Source organism: Lycium barbarum, chromosome 12, assembly GCF_019175385.1.
Source record: "Lycium barbarum isolate Lr01 chromosome 12, ASM1917538v2, whole genome shotgun sequence".
Classification (NCBI taxonomy): Eukaryota; Viridiplantae; Streptophyta; class Magnoliopsida; order Solanales; family Solanaceae; genus Lycium; species Lycium barbarum.
Window position 1 is genome coordinate 85,263,960 of NC_083348.1, and position 19,461 is coordinate 85,283,420.

At 35.0% G+C, this 19,461-nt stretch overlaps 2 protein-coding genes across 6 annotated transcripts; one reads left to right on the forward strand and one right to left on the reverse strand.

The window, feature by feature from the left end:
• The first annotated feature begins 6,599 nt into the window (after nucleotides 1-6,599).
• On the forward strand, nucleotides 6,600-13,872 carry LOC132622315 (cold-responsive protein kinase 1-like). 5 transcript variants are annotated; one of them, XM_060336903.1, is made up of 8 exons: nucleotides 6,600-6,757; nucleotides 7,589-7,752; nucleotides 8,476-8,588; nucleotides 8,946-9,156; nucleotides 9,237-9,471; nucleotides 10,590-10,740; nucleotides 11,648-11,950; nucleotides 13,420-13,872. In XM_060336903.1, exons 2-8 carry the CDS (start codon nucleotides 7,680-7,682, stop codon nucleotides 13,420-13,422), a joined length of 1,089 nt encoding a protein of 362 aa, XP_060192886.1. In that variant the 5' UTR covers nucleotides 6,600-6,757; nucleotides 7,589-7,679; the 3' UTR covers nucleotides 13,423-13,872. The 5 variants fall into 5 exon arrangements, with proteins under 5 accessions (XP_060192886.1, XP_060192882.1, XP_060192883.1 ...); XM_060336900.1 differs by lacking the exon at nucleotides 13,420-13,872 and adding an exon at nucleotides 6,958-7,217 and having other exon boundaries at nucleotides 6,606-6,757; nucleotides 11,648-12,509; XM_060336899.1 differs by lacking the exon at nucleotides 13,420-13,872 and having other exon boundaries at nucleotides 11,648-12,509.
• Nucleotides 13,873-14,133: 261 nt separating this feature from the next.
• LOC132622317 (clathrin light chain 1-like) lies at nucleotides 14,134-18,446 on the reverse strand. The gene is made up of 3 exons (XM_060336904.1): nucleotides 18,008-18,446; nucleotides 14,911-15,064; nucleotides 14,134-14,778 (listed from the first exon to the last, which is right to left on the reverse strand). Exons 1-3 carry the CDS (start codon nucleotides 18,388-18,390, stop codon nucleotides 14,347-14,349), a joined length of 969 nt encoding a protein of 322 aa, XP_060192887.1. The 5' UTR covers nucleotides 18,391-18,446; the 3' UTR covers nucleotides 14,134-14,346.
• Between the last annotated feature and the right edge of the window lie 1,015 nt (nucleotides 18,447-19,461).

A 19,461-nucleotide genomic window follows, 5' to 3' on the forward strand; every position in this document is an offset into this window, starting at 1 on the left:
TTGGAATAAACTCCATTTTTTATAGATGACCATTTAATAGTGTTTTCTTCTTCAAAGATGTTCTCATCTTCCAACATTGATTTATCTGCTCCCCCTGCCTCGTGATTGAATACACCAATAATTAGGGACGCTACAATTTTAGCAACCTGTTCACACGACTTTCCAGGGTCCCAAAACTCAATCACTGTAATTGAACCGTAGAATAAACATTGCTCGACTTCCTTTTCCACAATTATGTTCATTGGAAGATCCATAGTTCCTGCAAATGCTCTAGCAGGAAAGACGTCTAAACATTTTGATACACTCATGCTCGCAGATAGTACTTTTAATTGATGTGCAGTATGGTTCCAATCGAACTCCTCCAACCAAACATAATTACTCCCCTCATTCCCGATTTCAAATAGCCTATTCCATACACGCTCCTTGGTAGCACGTTTTACATCAGTAACTACTTCATTGGTTTCGATAATTCTAGATGAATCATAACTAGTGTTCATGTACAAAACATGTAGTGGCTGGCCTAAGTCAAGTAAAATAGATTTTCCATACACCTCAATCGACAAAGAAAGGTTACTAACATACAAATTTGCCGCGAAAGCAACCTGGGAGAACTTTACTATCTTATTAATTCCACAGCATATCATTGCAATTCTAGAAATTGCTTTTCTGCTTAATATTTCATCAATTAACTTGCTAGATACACGAACTTCTTCATATCCGGCACATGTAGCAATCACAGTTTTGGATTCGACCAAGGGTATAACATATGGGGGATCAGTCATACCTGCCTCATTAGAATTGAGATCGATTCCTATTGGAATGGCCATGGTGAGAGACTTCAGATATGTTCCATGCTCGTCAACGCCGATAACAGAGGACTTGAAAGTGGCTATTTGTCCTTCATTAAGAGTTTTTCCTTCTGAGATGGATTCTTCATCCCTTTGAAGACTTTTATTGAACATCATGTCCACGTGATTTCTTGAGTTCTCAACATCTTTCAATTTTATTGGCCCATCCTCATCCGTCATTTCGGGTTTCTGAACATTCATATCAAATTTATTAAGACAAAATCCAAATGGAATGTGATGCTTCATTACAAACTCTTCATCTTCGATTTCCAGCGACACATCGCCAACAACGCCCTCCAATTGTTCATCCGTCACGCTGATTTCATATCTTTAAGGAAATTTATCAAACATTTGATGTACATTACCTTCAGATTGTTTAACAATCAGTGTTAGCGTTTCATCTGTTAGCGTTTCATTACCCTCACCAGCTGATTTCCAAGTATGTTGGTCTAAAATGATCTCATTTATGTGAGAACTTTTATCAAACAGTTGGTCCTCCACTGAGTTTCCTTCATTCTTATCTTCAATTTCCACCAGTACACATTTATCACAATCGTTAGAATCAACTTCTTCTGGATTTTGTTTTTCTTTATCCGCCGGTATTGCTTTCTCTGCGCCGTCTTTTCGAAGAAATGATGTTTGCTTAGAAAAGTTTATGCGTTTGTGAAAATACCTCATACCCACTTTCCCGAAGTAACTAGGGTGGTATTTATCAAAAAGGGCTCTGCATTGGTGCATTACGCCGGTGTTTTCTCTACCGCTAAAATGTTTCATGTGTTTTATGATATGGCCACGACATACACAAACATATTCCCTCATCTTCCTGTTTTTCCTGAACCTTGTAGATATTGTCTGCTGATTTCTGTGTGTAGGAGCAATAGCAGCGGGTGTCACTGACACTACCGAACCATCACCCAACTGAACGAAATAGGAATCGGGGTAGTTACTATCAACGTGATAAGCATATGGAACCTGCAACACACCATTATACTCAACACCATAAGCATATGGATTGAAACCCGAATGGTGATACGCATACAGTGGCTCGGTTGAATTTTGCTACTCAGTTTCCCATATGTGAACCTCGTATGGATTAAGTGAATTATGGAAATGGTGATTTTGGTTAACTCCATGAAGGCTGCTCGGAACAGGGAGTTTGCCAGAAATAGGTCCGATTAACTGAAGGCATCATCTGATTTTCCATTCGCTGAACTTCATAGGAATTTTGCGGTTGAGAGTATTGGAGATGATTGTAGCGATGGTACATTGCAGTGGAATTGGGGCTAAGAATCGTCGACTCTGATACCAATTGTAGCGATTCCCAAGTGGGAATAGCCATTAATGTTAACTAAGAGAAACTAAAGAGAAGAAGAAAGGAAAATGCAGATAAAAATTTAGGATTTCGTTCAACATGTCTTGGCAAAATGGGAATACAAGGTATTTAACAAAGACCTAAACAATCTAACCAGCCCAACACGTGGCAACTACAGCTGTGACCAGCTTTAGGGACTAAAAAGTAAATACAAAAGGACCCGAACGACATTAGACAAACTTAGGACACTAAGTACATAAAGTGAAAATAAAATAAGAATATAAAATCGATTAAACTGCTATCTTTACACCTGATCCAAACCTCTCAATTGTTACAATATCCAATATGTATGAAGGAGTTTGAATCTGGACTGAGTTTCCCACAAGGGGCAAAATAAGGATCTTTTTAGATGAAAGTTGATTAGGGAAGAAAAAACTTAAATTATGTTAAACCAAAGCCACAGGACTTGAATCAACTTTGTTTCCGTTGATTTGAAGAAATAGCCAACAGTTTTGACTTGATTGAGTCATAGGTTTTGGTTAGTCATTGTTCATTTATTTCTTTTCAGTTATTTAAGCATGACAACCATCATCATTACAACTGTTATTTTTTCTTATAAGGAAATATATAGACGCTATATTAGACTATAGTTCTGTCATTCATTGAAAAACAATTAAGGATAGTTTAGTAGAATTGTGAAATTGGAATAAGTTATGTACTTTATCGGTATAAAAGATTTATACAATTAAATTGCTTAAAAGGTTATTAAATGTAACTCTTTGTAACTATATTGATTGATAATCAGGAATGATGGTAAACTAGCCACCATATATTCTTTTACTAAATATAACATGTTAAACTACAATGATTATGTAAAAAAATATTTAAACTTAATCTATATTAAATCGTTTCTAAAGACCTATTCTCAAATTTCACAAGATTTTGAAAGGTGAAAATCATACTTTGTAAAGTTAGGGAAAGGCCAATCACACTTGAGACGTGTGTAGATTGGTAAAATGCCCCAATTTCAAATTAGAATCACACTATGCCCCAATTAATAATTATGCTAAAGCCTAATTGTACTTGAGGCGTGTGTAGCTTGATAAAACTTTCAGAGACGATAAATATAAGAGATTGACATAAAATAAGAAAAATTGTAAGTTGATGTGGGTCCAGTTATAAAAATAGGCTAATGTTTTGACAATTCCCCTTTGATTTTGGACGTCTTAGTTGACGTTCTAGATTGCTCAACTAATTCATTCATATGAAAATTGAGCTAGTTGTTTATTTCCATTCGGTTCATAGTTAAAAGAATATGCAAATCGCTGTCTATGTATTCAAGAATTATGAAACTCTAATTAATGAGACTTTAACTAACGATTAATAAAATAAATGAGGCGCTCTTAATTAAACAGATGCATTGAATTTTGGGCAACTTACACTTTGATTTTCTTTTTTAGGCATAACTACACTTCTAATTACATTTTGTAGTTACAGTAACGTGTATTCAAATTTGGATGTATTCAATTTGGCTGTATTCATTCGTAACAATTTTTACACTGTATTCAACTTATTGTGTTTAAATTCGGTTTTATTCAAACAATATAAATGCAAACAAATACATGGATATTCAGCTGTATTCAAAATTCATTGTATTCATTTGTATACAAAAAAAAAAATCTCTTTCGAAATACAAGCGAAAAATACATAAAGAAACACTTTATTTTACACTAGAAAAATAACGAATACACTAAAATACACTAAGATTTGAGATACAAGAAAAAAATATACTCAAATTTAAAATACAAGAAATAAAATACACTTACATCGTAAAATACATCGCCGTAGATTTTTTCATCTCCGGCAACGGGTCGTCTGGTAAGGATCCTACAAGAAACCATTTATTTCTATGTATTCAACAAAAAAAAAACAAATACATCTCAAGCAACAACAATGATAAATACTCATGTATGAGAAATACATTCAGATCTGAGCAAAATACACTTTTATCTTCCCTCCTCTTCTATGGCCATAAAGACTTCTAAATATCTTTTCCAATTTCAAACGCTTCTTCAACCATATATGTCCAAACAACTACTTAATGTGGAATAGTATGGAGCAATAGGCATTTAGGTAGCAATAAGCTGATGAAGCTCAATTTCTCATCGAAAAATAGGAAGAACATGCATAAGCCATAGTCAGATCTGGCAATGGCGAAGTCCAAATGACCGGCGGCGGCTGACCAATGGAGAAGAGAGAGTGAAAAAGGAGAGAGAGTTGAGGGAGAAGAGAGAGGGAGGGATTTGAGGAAAACGATTGATACAATGGAATAGGAGGAGATGAGTTTTGAATTAATTATCTTGTGTAATTAAAATACAATATTTAGCTATGAAATGTAATTAAACTAAAGTGTAATTACTAAATATAAATATCTTTATATGTTCTCTACATTATGTTAAATTTACTAAACTTTTGCGTCATCATTTGAATACCAAAGTCAACCTCGGCAGTCAATGAATCAATTGAGTGTTAAATGACGGGTCCTTGTTTGCTAGACTAATACCTTGTTTGATTAAATTTTCAAAATTTGTTTATTTTAAAATAAAAATGTCTTTTATTAAAAATATTTTTCGCCATAAGTATTTTCCGAAAAATACTTTGAAAGAGTGATAATGTATTTGACTAATCAGTTTGAAAAATACTTTCGTTAATATTATAACAACTACTTATACTCGATCATAATCTAAAAGTGCCTGGGGAGAGAATCTATTTTCAACTTCTAAAAACAATTTTTGTTACTAGTTGAAATGCTTATGTTTTGCCCTATAAACTTGGTCAAACACTTTAATTCTCATATAACTATTTTTTAAAAATTACTTTTGACTTCCTAAAAACTTCTTTTGACTTCCTAAAAACTTGACCAAATAGAATAATAATAAAAAAAAATCTTCATCAATGGTTGAATTTTGAATTCTTAAACTGAAGAATTGAATAATTTCTCGAGTACTTCTTATGTTTACATCAAATAACGGGCTGAGAATTAAACTTTGCTAAATATTTTAAGTCAAAACTTTTGACAGGTGTGCTACCTACTCTTAGAAGTATCATTTACCCACTCTTGACAAATTTTGGTTAGTTTGATCTAAGTACAATTTGACTAATAGTCTGTTTGGCTAAATTTTTGGGAGGCCAAAAATGTTTTTTTTTTTTTAAAAATGCTTATATTAACAACCATGGCTACATTGTTCAATTATAAATCGAAATTTTGTAAACTTATTGTAATTTCACACCACTGTTTCTTTTTAATTTTTAATTGTTTACTTTTTCTATGTAGGAGTATTTGTTGTCTACAAATAAGAAGAGTAAAGAAAGAAAACGTAATAAGGAAAGGTGTTTAGAAGGACTTTTATTTTTTCAATTTTGAAGGGAGGGGTTAATGAAAGGAGCCTAAAATCACATCGAGAAAAAATATTGATTTTTTAAATTCTTTAATGTAAAACTAGGAAAAAACAAGAATGAAATAAAAATCTATGTAGACTTTCGAGTGAGGGGTCAATGATAGAGTTACAAGTCAATAAAGAACTTTAGCAATAGAGAAGAATGGCTTAACACAGTAGTACAAATAGGAAGTTACATGAAAGTTTAATGTTTATATCAAATTATATTGACTTATTATGATTAAGGTTTAGAGGCCGTTTCGATTGGCTTATAAGTTGCTTATAAGCTGTTTTCAGCTTTTTTCAGTGTTTGACTGGCCAGCTTAAAGTCATTTTGTACTTAAAATAAGCTCAAAAAAATAATTGGGACCATTTGACTTAGTTTATCTAAAGCAACTTATAAACCAAAAAAATAAGTTAGACTACCCCAACTTATTTTTTTTAGCTTATAAGCTGCAAACAGCTTATAGGCATAAGCCTATCCAAACGGGCTCTTAATAAAAATGACAAGGGTAAAGTACAGTACGATACACAAAGCATCGGCGTTAGCAGGGTCCGGAGAAAGGCCACACTTTAAGGGTGTGATGTGATAGTTTAATCTAACGCAAACTACTTCTATGCTCGAAATACGATAAGAGAAATCGATATACAAACACTCCTTATTTTGAAAATAAAAATCCGTAAGAATAAAAATATAATCTACGTCAACTAGTTTGAAACACTATCACTAAAAAGATTAAGGTGATCATTTGAGCTTAAAAAATGGTTTCTCTTTTTAAAATTGAATAGGCCGTACGGGCCCCTTGCCTTGACTCTGAATAAGATAATGAGAATCCAAAAAAGTCAACAAAGGACATATTTGTTGTGCTTGGAATGGTGGTTGAGGAAAAAGCGTACGAGTGAAAGGGTGGGAAAAGGCAGATAAGTGGAAGGAGTCGCTTTCATTGTCAACGTTTCAAAATTTTCCTTCCTTTAACGTGACAACGCGCTGGTAAACAAATCATCCATACAGAAAGAAATAGCCAACTATGACTCTTGTAGTTTTCTTCTTCACCACCTATTCCATCAAAACTGCTTTTCCTTCTTATGTCAATTTTCCATTTTTCTTTCACACCCAAGCATATGCCATTCTTCTTTCTCACTGCTCCTCCAATTTTAAGGTAAGCAACAACTATTCTTATTTATTACTATTTACTATTCATGCAAGCTTCAAGTTAATTTTCTCTTGTAATGGAGCTAAATTCTATAGTAACCTTAAGGCATTAAGTAATCAAACTCCTTGCCTTTTGACTTTCTGTTTATTTATTATAGAAATTATCATGTAAGCAACCTTAGCTAAATACTACCAATGATTTTGCAGTGATGGAGCTGAATCTATAAGTCATCAAGCAATCAAATTCCTTGCCTTTTGACTCTGTGTTACATTTTTAATAGAAAATATGTAGACAGTCTTATTTCAGCTGCAGCCACAGAATTTTGCTTTCAACCTCATGCAATTTTACTGAGTTCCTGATACAAAATGAAAACAATTTTTGGGATCCCATATTAACTTTTGTTGAATTGAATTTTTTTATAACTGCGGTGTCCGGGCCAGCTTAATTCCACGACCACCGACAACAGGTGCTAAGAAATTCTGTCCACTAAGGTCAGGACAGATGGGAAGATATCACCTAGTTATTTTGTCTCTGTTGGGATTCGGATCTGAGACCTCATGGTTCTCAACCACTTCATTGACCATTAGGCCACACCCTTGGGTGCTTGATAATCATATTTATTTTGATTATTTCTAAAGTTCTGGACAATTGTTTACAGTACTTTTGCTATGCACGTTTGATTTATCTGCGCATGTTTTTGTGCTGCTTCTGCTGTTCTTGGAGCAGGAAGCCAGGAAATATCCATCTGAGAAAAAAATGTTCTGCTTTAATAATTAGTTTGACAAGCTGAAGAAGGAAAACTTTTTGTGAAAAAATAGTTCTTTATTTGTTTTACAGGGTATTAGTGGTGAAGGATAGCATGTAATTTACTCCTCAAGAGGCAATATCAATTGATTCAGAATATTTATCCAGCAAAACACAAATTGACATGGATTGTTGCTTCTTTGGTGCCCGGAAAAAGGGTGGTCATCTTGTTAATCATGATACAAGAGATACAGGAGGTTAGTGCCTATTTGAAACTGGGATGCTAGCTTATGAGTTGTTTTCTGGTTTTATGAATTTATTGAGGAATTGTTTGCAATTTTATGCCCTTGACATTGACACTAAGATACTCATGTTTGGACTGACCCTATTATGAACTTGCCTAGGCCCAAAATTCCAAAGTTAACTTGATTTATGTATTATTCAGAATAATGGAAGACAACATGAGAGTAGTTTTGAAAAGTTAGTTTCATTTAAATATAGGAAATATGTTCAAAAATGCCGCTTTCTCATCCATGACGCTTTTGGATCTAAAGGCGAGGTAAGATTGGACCAAACCTCAAAGGGAGGGTAAAGTGGCACCTTTTCAAATACTACACGGGCAATCCCTTTTCCCTATAATATACTATATTTTGTAAATATTTTAAACTCCATGCATAGTCAATACCGTCACATAAAAATATGTCGCAATACCATCAATTTCTTCTATGCTGCAATAATATTGATCACATTCTTTAGAGGATGGCAAATTCCATTTGGCTGTTTTCTGGGGAAGCCATAAAATTTCTATTCTAACTCTTACAGGAAGATTTGATGGCTTACATTGTGTTCGTGGTACTAATTAGGGGCCTTAAATGCTGCTGCTTAAAGTTTCTTATTATCTCATTTTATGCAGAGCACATAAGATAATTAGCCTCTATTGTGCATTTTCATATACCATAAGTATCTTTTATTTTTCGCAGGCCACTCCATTGCGAGTACAAAGAACTTTTCATTTAGTGAATTACAATTAGCAACCAACAACTTCCAACAAACTAATAAAATAGGACGAGGCGGTTTTGGCACAGTATACAAGGTACAACTCTACTCTAAGAATATGTCTTGTGCTCTTTGATGCCTGCGTTTTATGCATGGATAACTTTTTTTGTGTCTTTTGCATAGTGCTGTTTACAGTGTTACATTCTTGGATGTTAAGGTTCGTTTTAAGTTACAGGAGCAGACAGATTTCTGAAATTCTCAGGAATTCTGCATTACTGGTTTCTTATTCTGTTATTTGATTCTCATAATTATCTCCCCTCTTCAAAAGAGTTGTATAATACAGTAACTGGCTTTGCTTCTGAGATTAAGACTTTAGTAAATAACAAATTTATTTGTCTTAAATTAAAATGATATGGTTGTTGGTGTTGGTTATTAACTCCACTGCAATTTGTAGGGAACTCTAAAAAATGGAAAAGAAATCGCTGTGAAGACACTTGCGGCGGAATCAAGGCAGGGTTTGCGGGAGTTTTTGAATGAAATCGAGACAATATCAAATGTCAGACATCCAAATCTAGTTGAGATAGTTGGATGCTGTGCTGATGGAAATAACCGGATTTTGGTCTACGAATATTTAGAAAATAGGAGCCTTGATCGAGCACTGTTTGGTAATTGCAGAACTTCTGGTGAAGTAAACGATTGACTTCTGAATTGTGGAATGGCTGATAATGGTTGTTTTCCTTTGCAGGTTCCAGGACTAGTATTAACTTAGAATGGGACAAAAGAGCTACTATTTGCTTGGGTACTGCTCAAGGTCTTGCATATCTACACGAAGAACTAGTGCCACATATAGTGCACAGGGACATAAAAGCTAGTAATATTCTGCTTGACAAGGATTATACACCAAAAATTGGAGATTTTGGGCTTGCCAAACTTTTCCCAGATAGCATCACTCATATCAGCACAAAGATAGCAGGAACAACGTATGTCATTTTCTGGAACTGTAGTTGACTATCTCTATATTTTGCGTAGCTGAAATGGGACCTTTTGGCTTCATTGGGATTTGGGTTTAGGGTGTAATCAATAGTTAAAGATACCATGAGATGCTGTGGGTTTCTGTATCTGTATTTGAAATAAAAAGGAGTGGGAGACATACCAAAAAAATAAAAAGGAGTGGGAAACAGTATCTGGAAATGGACCATGAAGTAAAAAAGTAAAAATGAAGCTTTGGCAGATGACATTCATATAACTAGAGTGCTTTGTCGTTTTTTTCTTTTTTTGGGTTTATGATTGCTCCTTGTGGTGGTCACTGTTTAAACATGGGTGAAGAGTCCACATATATGTGCTTCCAGAGAACTTTAGTATATGAAACACATCTATAGATAGAATCAAACTCAGGAAAACAAACTAAGTTGTTTAGGCTCGAAAGCAATATTTGCCCCCGCTATGCCTGATGATCATTTGAAATTTCCAATTTCCTGATGATCTGCATTGAATTTAGAGATAGAACTTTTAGATTTCAAAATGAACATATTATAAGAACACAAAGAATGAGATAACTTTTCATTTAAAAAAAATAAAAATGCAATAACTTTAGTTATATATGGAAAATGTAGAAGTATTTCTGAGTAGTTATTAAAAAAAAAATGCAATAACATGCTATGCACATGTGTACGGTTAGTGATAAACAAAAGAACTAGCTGAGGAGAATTTGTTTCAAATTAGCCATGATCATTGGAGCCAGGATATTGGTTCTATTTGCAACTATCTTCTAGCACTGATGCTACTAAATAGAGCATAAAATGATTAGCCATACTTGCATAGAAGCAATTGAATGTACCTTAGATTACTTTTTTCTTCTTTAAACTTTATGGCGTTTTGCGTCTTACCTTAAAAGCGCTCAACCATCAACAGGCTATGTTGAAACTCACAACTTACTGAGAACTTGCTTTTTTCCCTACTATTGTATGCATTTTTTGTCAAGTAGGATCAATAGCAGATTCAAACAGACATGCTTTAAATTATTGAAGCACCAATGATCTCCAACAGATTTACTGGAAGCGAATTTCTGACTTCTAAACTTTTTCTCTCTTCCAAGCAGTGGCTATCTGGCACCTGAATATGTATTAGGGGGACAATTAACGATGAAGGCTGATGTTTACAGTTTTGGGGTCCTAATACTGGAAACAGTAAGTGGCAGGAGCAGCAGCAGCAGTATTTGGCAGAGCGATAAGATGTCACTTCTTGAATGGGTGGGTCAGAGTTTTCTAAGTTCCTTACTTTCCTTTGTAGGATTACATTCGTTTCCTGGTGTAGCATCAAGAGTTTGTTGCATGATTCATTTTGTATTTCCAACTAATAACCATATATTCTGGTCCGTGTTATTGAATCTCTGAACACTGCAAGGACAATTAGAGATGAGTGCATTTTATGAAGGCAAAGTGAACAGAGGTGAATCCATCTCTAATTATTGTGTGATTAAGCTTTTACTCCTCACAATACAACTGTTGAGAATTATAGAAGTCCGATAAGTTGATAAAATTCTTTTCTAAATGGAGAAAAATGATATAAAAACTACTGTTTGAGTGAAGGGAAGCTATGGAAATTTTGAGCTGCTCCAACATTGTGTTCATTAGGTAAAAAATGCTAGTACCTTGTATCTGCTGGAGCTTGTATTCACTACCAAAAGTTCATATTTATCTGGGATAAGGAGATATAAAATTCCAAATGAGCTTAGGATTATGTCATTGTTCAGAAATTGTGGGCTTTCCTTTGTGGATTGTGTTTGGTTGAGGCAGGAGGGGAGGGTTAAGGAAGGCCATAGAGAGGGATTCCTTGATCAAGTCTTTTTCTAAGAAGTTAAATGATGACTATTTGCTTTCCAATCTCTCTTTCATTGGATGGTGTTCTGATGCTACTGTTGTTTCCAAAGTTATTGACAAGCCAGTGTTTCAATTGAAGGAAGATATATCAGCAGTAAGATAAATTCCAAAATGGATTGATTTTTTCAGATCTGTTAGCTGAATCTGACAAATTTATGGCTAAATAGTTACCAACCTTCACCGCTGATTAGCTATTTGTACATGCAATTTTCTCCCTTACCTTTTCTTTCTCCATACTGTGTGATCAAAATGACCCAAGTACAAATTATTGCATCAGGCCTGGCAGCTCTATCAAGATGGAAAGATGTTGGAGTTGGTGGATGAAGAATTAGATGATTTCCCGGAAAAAGAAGTCGTCAGGTACATGAAGGTAGCTCTTTTTTGCACCCAAGCAAATGCAAACAGAAGACCAATGATGAGCCAGGTTATTGAGATGCTTTCAAGAGATATCCGACTAAATGAGAAAGAACTTACACCACCTGGTTTCTTCCAAGATTCTGGAGAAAGCATGCGATCAAAATCGAAGTTGTCTGAATGCAGTACTAGTCAACAGAGTTCTGTACCTCCCCCAATCACTCAGGTGACCCCTAGATAATCATCCTTGGTGACCCCGGCACTTGAATCATTCTTCCTGTAAGATTATTTGCAGCTTAAGGTGACGTTTGTTTGATAGTTTCTAAAATTCAGTTTGCAAACTTGTTTAGTTTGGATAACTTTTCTACTATGAAGATTTCCGATTTAGTTTTTCAATCCTTCAAAAAGTCAAAACTAGTTTTTCGAGTTTCTGAAATAGTTAGAAAGCTGAATTTGAAAATATTGAAAGAAAAAAACTTTTTTCGTGAATGTAGTTCAAGCACTTTCAAACGTTGAGTTTGCAAACTCAAATTTTAGAAAATGTCAAACAAACGCTACCTAAGTTTACAGAAGATTGACAATGCAGAATTAGTGACATAGGAAGGCATTGCCAATGTTCCTTGACAAAATTCCATAAATTCATGTGTTCTATTTTTGATAAAAAGGTTTATCCTTCAGTGCTGTAGTTTCCCCACCCTTTTTCCCCCTTTACCTTTCTGTTTCCTTTGTGACTGGTACTATAGGTGATTATGATTGCAGTTATTGAGCCCATAACTTAAATTGTATAGTTCCTTATGTACAAATTTTGTTTTGGGGGAGGTGGTTGCTATTTGGTAATTGATACTTCATTAATTTTTGATTGACAATGTAATTGCACTCAACACATTGGACATCAATTTATGTGACTTTAGTTTTTCAATCAACATGTTAATTGATATATTTAAATGTCTGATGCAACAATTCATTGATAAAACCAACAGAATATTAGAATGATCCTAATTGAAATGCTAACAATTTATAAGACACATATAAACGGGACAAGCTACCTTTCCATTTTTTTTTTTTTGGGCCAATTCTCATATCCAACTTAAGTGTAGACATGACTCCAGAAATTACACAGGATCGTATTTTCACCACTCAGAAGCAAACGTCACCACTCACTATGAATGGTAGTTTACACCATATCAAGTAATTTAATTTTATTACTCCATTAAGGTGAGAATACCTATCACATTATTATAGATAGATGATAAACACTTCCTGCATGTGTTCTCCCGAAGCGTATACTTCATTATGGATCACATATTTTAACTATTTGATAAGAATTATTGACAGGAATGTTAGCAAGTGAAAGAATACTCAATAAATAACATGTAAGATAAGGGATTCTAGCCCTTGAAGTGGTCGGTTAATAGTGACATAAAATTTGATTATCCAGTTAATTCAGACACTCGTGCGTGCTTCTGTTCCTTTTTGCCTTCTTTCTTGCCCCTTCTGGGTTTTGGGCGGGGGAATGAGAGAAAACAGTGATTTTCTCCCCCCTTTGTTTCCCGTTTATATCATAACATTTTCTATTTAGCCCGTTCCAAAAGAACTAACAGTTTTCTAAAGTTGAAAATAATTTGGCTCAAACTTCTTTCTTTACACTTAATGGGATGTTTCTATAACCACATAAATGTTATGGAATATTTACAGTGATTTTGACCTGGAGTGAAGCTTTGGCTTTCAGCAGCTATTAGACACAGATTGACGAGTTGACCTAAACGAGTTAGAAAAATTGTTGGAACGAGATTGATCACTGAAGAAATGCTAGCTCCTTCTTCAACTTCTGGCCTGGCAAACTCCGATCACTTACTTGTTATGGATGCCACCGCTCTTAGCAGGATGGAGAAGTACTCAGTCAAACAACTAACACGAAGCATTTGACAACCACAAGTTTATACATATTTATGATTATGTATAATATACGTATACTCTACCTTTCCCAGACCCCACATGATGAGATTATATTGGGCTTGTTGTTGTTGTTGAATGATTACATCAAAAGCGATTCTTTTCTTTTTCAATTTTTGTATCTATTCAATCTTTACCACATAAATTAAAACGGAAGAAATATTAAATCTTTGCTTTATTCTTCCGTTTTTATTATTTATTACTCCTATATTTTGATACATGACTACCCAGTCTTGCCCTAACCCCACCCCTACAAGAACGTACCAAAGAACGAAAATAGACGCACTATCCAATAAGACCATTGTAGTCTATAGATGGCAGGCAACTCGAAGGTAGAGGTCTATAATACACTAGGCACATATCCAAGACCACTACAGAAGCCCACGCTACAAACGGATCGGACCGACACACCACAAAATCAACTTTCAAAAAATATAAGTTTCTGTAACAAGAAAATAGTGAATTCACCTCCACTAAAGAAATTCCTAAATGGTACAATAAACAAACTCAGACATTCAATGCAACAAAATGCAGCTACTGTCTGTGAATAGAATAGTAGTAAAATGGCACAGAATATAGTAAGTGATACAAAATTCATAAACAAAACAGTATTCTGTAAAGGACAACACATTACACATAAAAGATTAATGAAATCAAGCAGAATGTCGATCATTCCACAGCAGCAGGTTCTTCTGATGTCTGAGGAACTTTGGCATCACTGGGAGATGCATCTGAAGTTGCAGTTGGTGCTGCATCTTTAGCATTCTTGGCGTCTTTTCCATCCTTCCCAGCTTTGGCATCCTTGGTGTCTTTTCCATCCTTTCCAACTTTGGCGTCCTTGGCAGGAGCGGGAGGGGGTGGTATCATATGAGGTGGTGGAGTGTGCTTAAGCTTCAACAGTATGTGGCGCATCCTTGAAAGATCGGTAGGTTTCCCAGGCTTAGGCCCTTGGACCACTGTGATGGATGGCTTCTTATCTTGATCCTTCTTTCTTCCCTTCTTCTCAATGCTGGGCACCTCCTTGGGAATGAGCTCCGCTATGGCTTTCCAATATTGCTTGTCAGCTTCTTTATGGAACTTTTCTTGAGTAGTCAAGTACATCTGTCAGAGGGGAGGTGAGGGGCAGGAAAGAACTAGTTAGAGATTCAGAAAAGCTTGTAAGCAAGAGCAGGAAGGATCAAATATAACTCCAGTTTGTAAGAGAGACTATGGTGGATATCCCTAAAGCTTCACCTTCTCTTTCTCGCGGTTAGTTGTCTTGTTGGTCTCAATATTGAGATTTCTTTTCTCATAGAATGCTTTCTTATATTCTTCACCTTCCTCAATAATTTGGTTTCTGATTTCCTTTTCCTGCTTCTCCTTCTCCTCAAGACGGATAGCATTAAGCCTGCATCCCAAACCAACAAACAAATGAAAACGGAATTTAACAACACACATATATATGAGCAAACCTCCAATATTCCTAGAAAAAATTGCACATACGAATCTTAACTTGTTCTAGTATATGCAAAGCAATAAGCCTCAAAAATGTGTCAAAACTCATGTGGCATCCTACATGTATATGACAGCTCACTATTCGTCCTCTCAACTATCAGAGTTCGAAAAAATCCGGCCAAAAAGAGTCACGTGCTGCTGTAAGGAGATTCCTTTCCTTCTTTTTTTTTTTCTCCCGAGAAAAGCAAAAAGAAACATCGTTTAGATTGTTAGAATCCCCTTGAGGATATCCTCTGCTCCAGCGACAAAGTCGTTCTTTGTTTTTTGTTCAAAACTCACCTCCTAATACAAGTCATTAAAGGGATCCAAAACGCACAGCGCAATATGCATGCTCGCATGGGACTCAGTGTACTACTACAAGACGGTTTTTTGTCCATCACTATGACAGCAATTTTTTGCCTTATTTTCCAAAAATAACCCTTTTGTGGCTCACATGAACTACATGTTTTTGGTGTAATTTTGACAGCTAGTGATAAAAAAGGACGGACAGCTTGCAGTTCCAGATACATGGAGGACTTAATATGAACATAAGAATACTTGGGAATGTTATATTGTATTTGTTGAAATACAGGATGAATTTTTTGTATAATTTACCTCTAAGCCTCTCTATCACGATATAGATGAACTGCTATGGAATACGAATGCGAGGCTGGTTCTAATCCTGCAAATAGCACCACTAGAATGCTATGCATCAGCCCATGTCAGCCCTACTTTTTTTTTTTTGATGAGGTAAAATTTTATTAGCCCTACCTGTTATAACCTAAGTTGCGCGGACTCTTCGTTTTTGATGCCGCACCCATCTCGACATGGTACGGGTGTGGGATATGTCTCGGATACAGTCAACCAACTTCAGATACTTTGATTGGCGTCCATGGATAAATTTGGGGGGAAAATTGAGATTTTGATTTCTCAGAATGAAAGATAAAATAGATTTAAGACATGGGAAATGACATGCCTTCAATATTATAGTCTTTTTGTCTCATATTCATTGCTTCATGTTTCAAGCCAAACAGAGAGAAACCAAGAGTTCTAGGGGTCATGTTCTTTATAGCTCTATTTTTATAATTTTGAATTTTCTTAGCCGAATCCCCGCACCCGTATCCATACCTGGATCCGCACCCCCGAATCTTAAGTTTTAGATTTTGCCGAATCCGACACTTTGGATCTGTACCCATATCGGATACCCGCACCCGAGTCCGAGCAACTTAGGTTATAACCCCCAATTTCTTTTTTTATCCTTTCCGCTAAATCCCTCAAACCCCAATTCCAAAAAAAATGATGAAATACCAAAAGGAAAAAAGTTAATACATAAACAATTAATCAACGAAACATGGCATGATATTTTCGATTGGCTTGAGCCTTGGGGTGCTCCCTTTCAAGGTCTCAAGTTCGAAACCCACTGGGTGCAAACAATTTCTGAGGGCCATCGGATTGGGTAAAACCCTGAATTACCCATGGTGCACTTGCGGGAAACTCCTTGCCGAGGGCCTGTGCACTCCCGGGATTAGTCGGGGCTCTAAGAGCCTCGGACACCCGGTGCTTAATCAAAAAACATGGCATGATATTTTCATAAACGAATATTCCAGAATATGCTGTCTTAGAACTAACAGTAGAAAACAAAGTTGAATCAACTTCAGATCTCAATAAACGATGAGGTTCAACCACTAATTCTGAACTCTATATAATCTCATCCAAGAACCGCGACTGGGTTCCAATTTACACATACAGCTCCTTCAATTAAATAAATTGATCTTTTCTTAAACATCACAATCCAAAAGATTGAGGAAATATTAGTTGTGATGTCAAGTAATGAAATAGTTCAGAAATATGAACAACTTTTAAGAGTGGTAACGATGAGGAAAGAGAAAATCAGGAAAATCTAAGGGAGAACAATTAATAAAGACGCGCAAACTTTTAAACCTTTTCCTAACTTACGCATATCTCATTTCAAATTTGTGCAGGTTCTCGCTCTATGCACACCGATCCATACACCAATTCTAGAGACTAGAGGAATCAGTCTAGCTCTAACAATGTCTAGTTATCTCTAAAGATACCTAATTAGTTATACCCAAAAAAACACTTACGAATGCTCTTGACACAAGCTTTACTTAATTTAGCACTAAAAACCCACTACAAACTTATTAGTTTGCTATGGCACAAAGTGGTAGTTTTGACACCATTCAATGCAACAGAAATTCAACACCAATAACGTTCTCGCAAATTTATCTCAATTGATGAGTAGCAATGATATACTCAAAAGGTAAGACCTACAAAATTGATGATTAATTACTCTCACACCCCTGAAAGCTCATAAAAATGAGCACAGAGGAAAATTAACAGATCTATAAGTATCAACAACAGATCTGCTAATTTAACCGTAATATAAAAAATTTACAATCACAGTTTGATGTCAAAAATTTCACTACAGAGTTTACAAACTTTAAAATAGAACTGATCTTATCGATAATCGGACATTTCAGTAATTAACGATAAGCAATAGATCCGTCACTATTAGTTAAAACCTTAAGGAACAGCTTAATTTCGATATATATTTTCACTACAGAGCTCACGAACTTCAAAATAGAACTGATCTTATCGATAATCAGGCATTTCACTTAACAATAAGCAATAGATCTGTCAATTTTAGTTATAATCTTAACCAACAGCTTAATTCTCTATATTTTCATTTTGCTAATATAGTAAATCAAAATAAATTCCCAAAATTAAGCAATAGATCTGTTAATTTCAGTTAAAATCTTAAGAAACACCTTAATTTGGCTATACTTTTGCATTTCAGTAACAACATTAAATCAAAATAAATTCAAAAGGAACAAACCTTCGCCATTCACGTAACGCAAAACCTTCTTCACGCATTTCATTAGGAGGAGGAAGAACAGGTCCATCAGAGCTAAAAATCCCTTCAGTATCATCACCTAGATCATAGGGTTTACCATTCCCATTAGAGATCGGAGCTCCAAATGGATCGGTTTGGTTATCCGACCCGAACCCGTATGGATCCGGACTGTCAACTGTATGAGACACGTGTTGCACCGTCACTTCTTCTTCTTCCTCCTCCTCCTCATAGTCTCCAGAGCCGCCGTGGTACGGCGGCGCGTATGAGCCGCCGTCGTAGTCGCCGTCGTCGAATGGAGTTGATGTCGCCGGCGCCGGTGATGGTGATGAGTCGCCGTCCATACTGAACGCATCAAATGAAGCCATCGTTTCTTTCTCTCTCTAGATATGTAAAATTAATGGCGTTTTACTTCTCTCTATCTATACGTATATATATATATATAGTGTAAAATGTTGATGTATGTTTCTAGTGTTTAGTTTACAGACTTTTTGTGGAGTAAAGACTGATTTTCTTTTTTTATTCAAATTTGATGAAAAGGGGGAAATTGATGAATTTTGCTATAGACAAGGGTAAATTATTCCAAGAATAAAAAAAAATCTAGATATAGTCAAGTTTAAGTAGTTGGATAGACATATTGTTGAGTAGAGAAGAATTTATTTGTGGTTATATACTATTTTACTTAAAATATAGGATAATCTTTTTATAAATATATGAAATTTATTCGATTTTACAAGGAATTGAAAGGAAAAGATAAAAATGAAATTAAGGCGTGAATTCGAAAGCGGAAATTGCTAGACTTGGATCTCGTCGAACGAGAAGTTAGAAAATAGAGATCAAATCCGGCACATCTTAAAAATTGGAGTGAGACTGTTTTTCTTTTTTCTTCATTTTTGGTCAAAATGAATTTACTATAGACAAGGGTAAATTAATGCGAGGAAAAAAAAAATTCTAGATATAATCAATTTTAAGTAGTTGGGAGCAGATACTGTTGACTAGAGAATATTTTATTTTTGGTTATATATTTTTACTTAAAATATATTATATAGTGTTAGTTTTTGACACATATATGAATTTTGTTGGATTTTATGGTTAACTTCCTACTGTTTAGTGCCCTTTTTTCTTTTTTTCTGTTTATGGAGTGAGACTATTTTTCTTTTTTCTTCATTTTTGGTCAAAGGTGAATTTACTATAAACAAGGGTGAATTATTACAAGAATAAAAAAATCTAGATATAGTCAATTTTAAGTAGTTGGGTGGAGATACTTTTGACTAGACAAGATTTTATTTGTGGTTAAATATATCCACCTTAAATATAGGGTTAGTTTTTTTATAAATATATGAATTTTGTTCGATTTTACCGGTGCTTGAATTGAAAGAAAATAATTGAAAAAGAAGGATAGTCAACTTTGCCTTTTTAATAAGGTTGAGGCACCATCT

Coding starts and splice junctions, on each gene's coding strand:
- LOC132622315 (XM_060336899.1), top strand. CDS start 7,680: ATGGATTGTTGCTTCTTTGGTGCCCGGAAAAAGGGTGGTCATCTTGTT. Junction 9,157..9,236: donor CCTTGATCGAGCACTGTTTG/GTAATTGCAGAA, acceptor TTTCCTTTGCAG/GTTCCAGGACTAGTATTAAC. Junction 10,741..11,647: donor AGATGTCACTTCTTGAATGG/GTGGGTCAGAGT, acceptor TTATTGCATCAG/GCCTGGCAGCTCTATCAAGA.
- LOC132622317 (XM_060336904.1), bottom strand. CDS start 18,390: ATGGCTTCATTTGATGCGTTCAGTATGGACGGCGACTCATCACCATCA. Junction 15,065..18,007: donor GCGTTACGTGAATGGCGAAG/GTTTGTTCCTTT, acceptor TTTGGGATGCAG/GCTTAATGCTATCCGTCTTG. Junction 14,779..14,910: donor CTAACCGCGAGAAAGAGAAG/GTGAAGCTTTAG, acceptor CCCCTCTGACAG/ATGTACTTGACTACTCAAGA.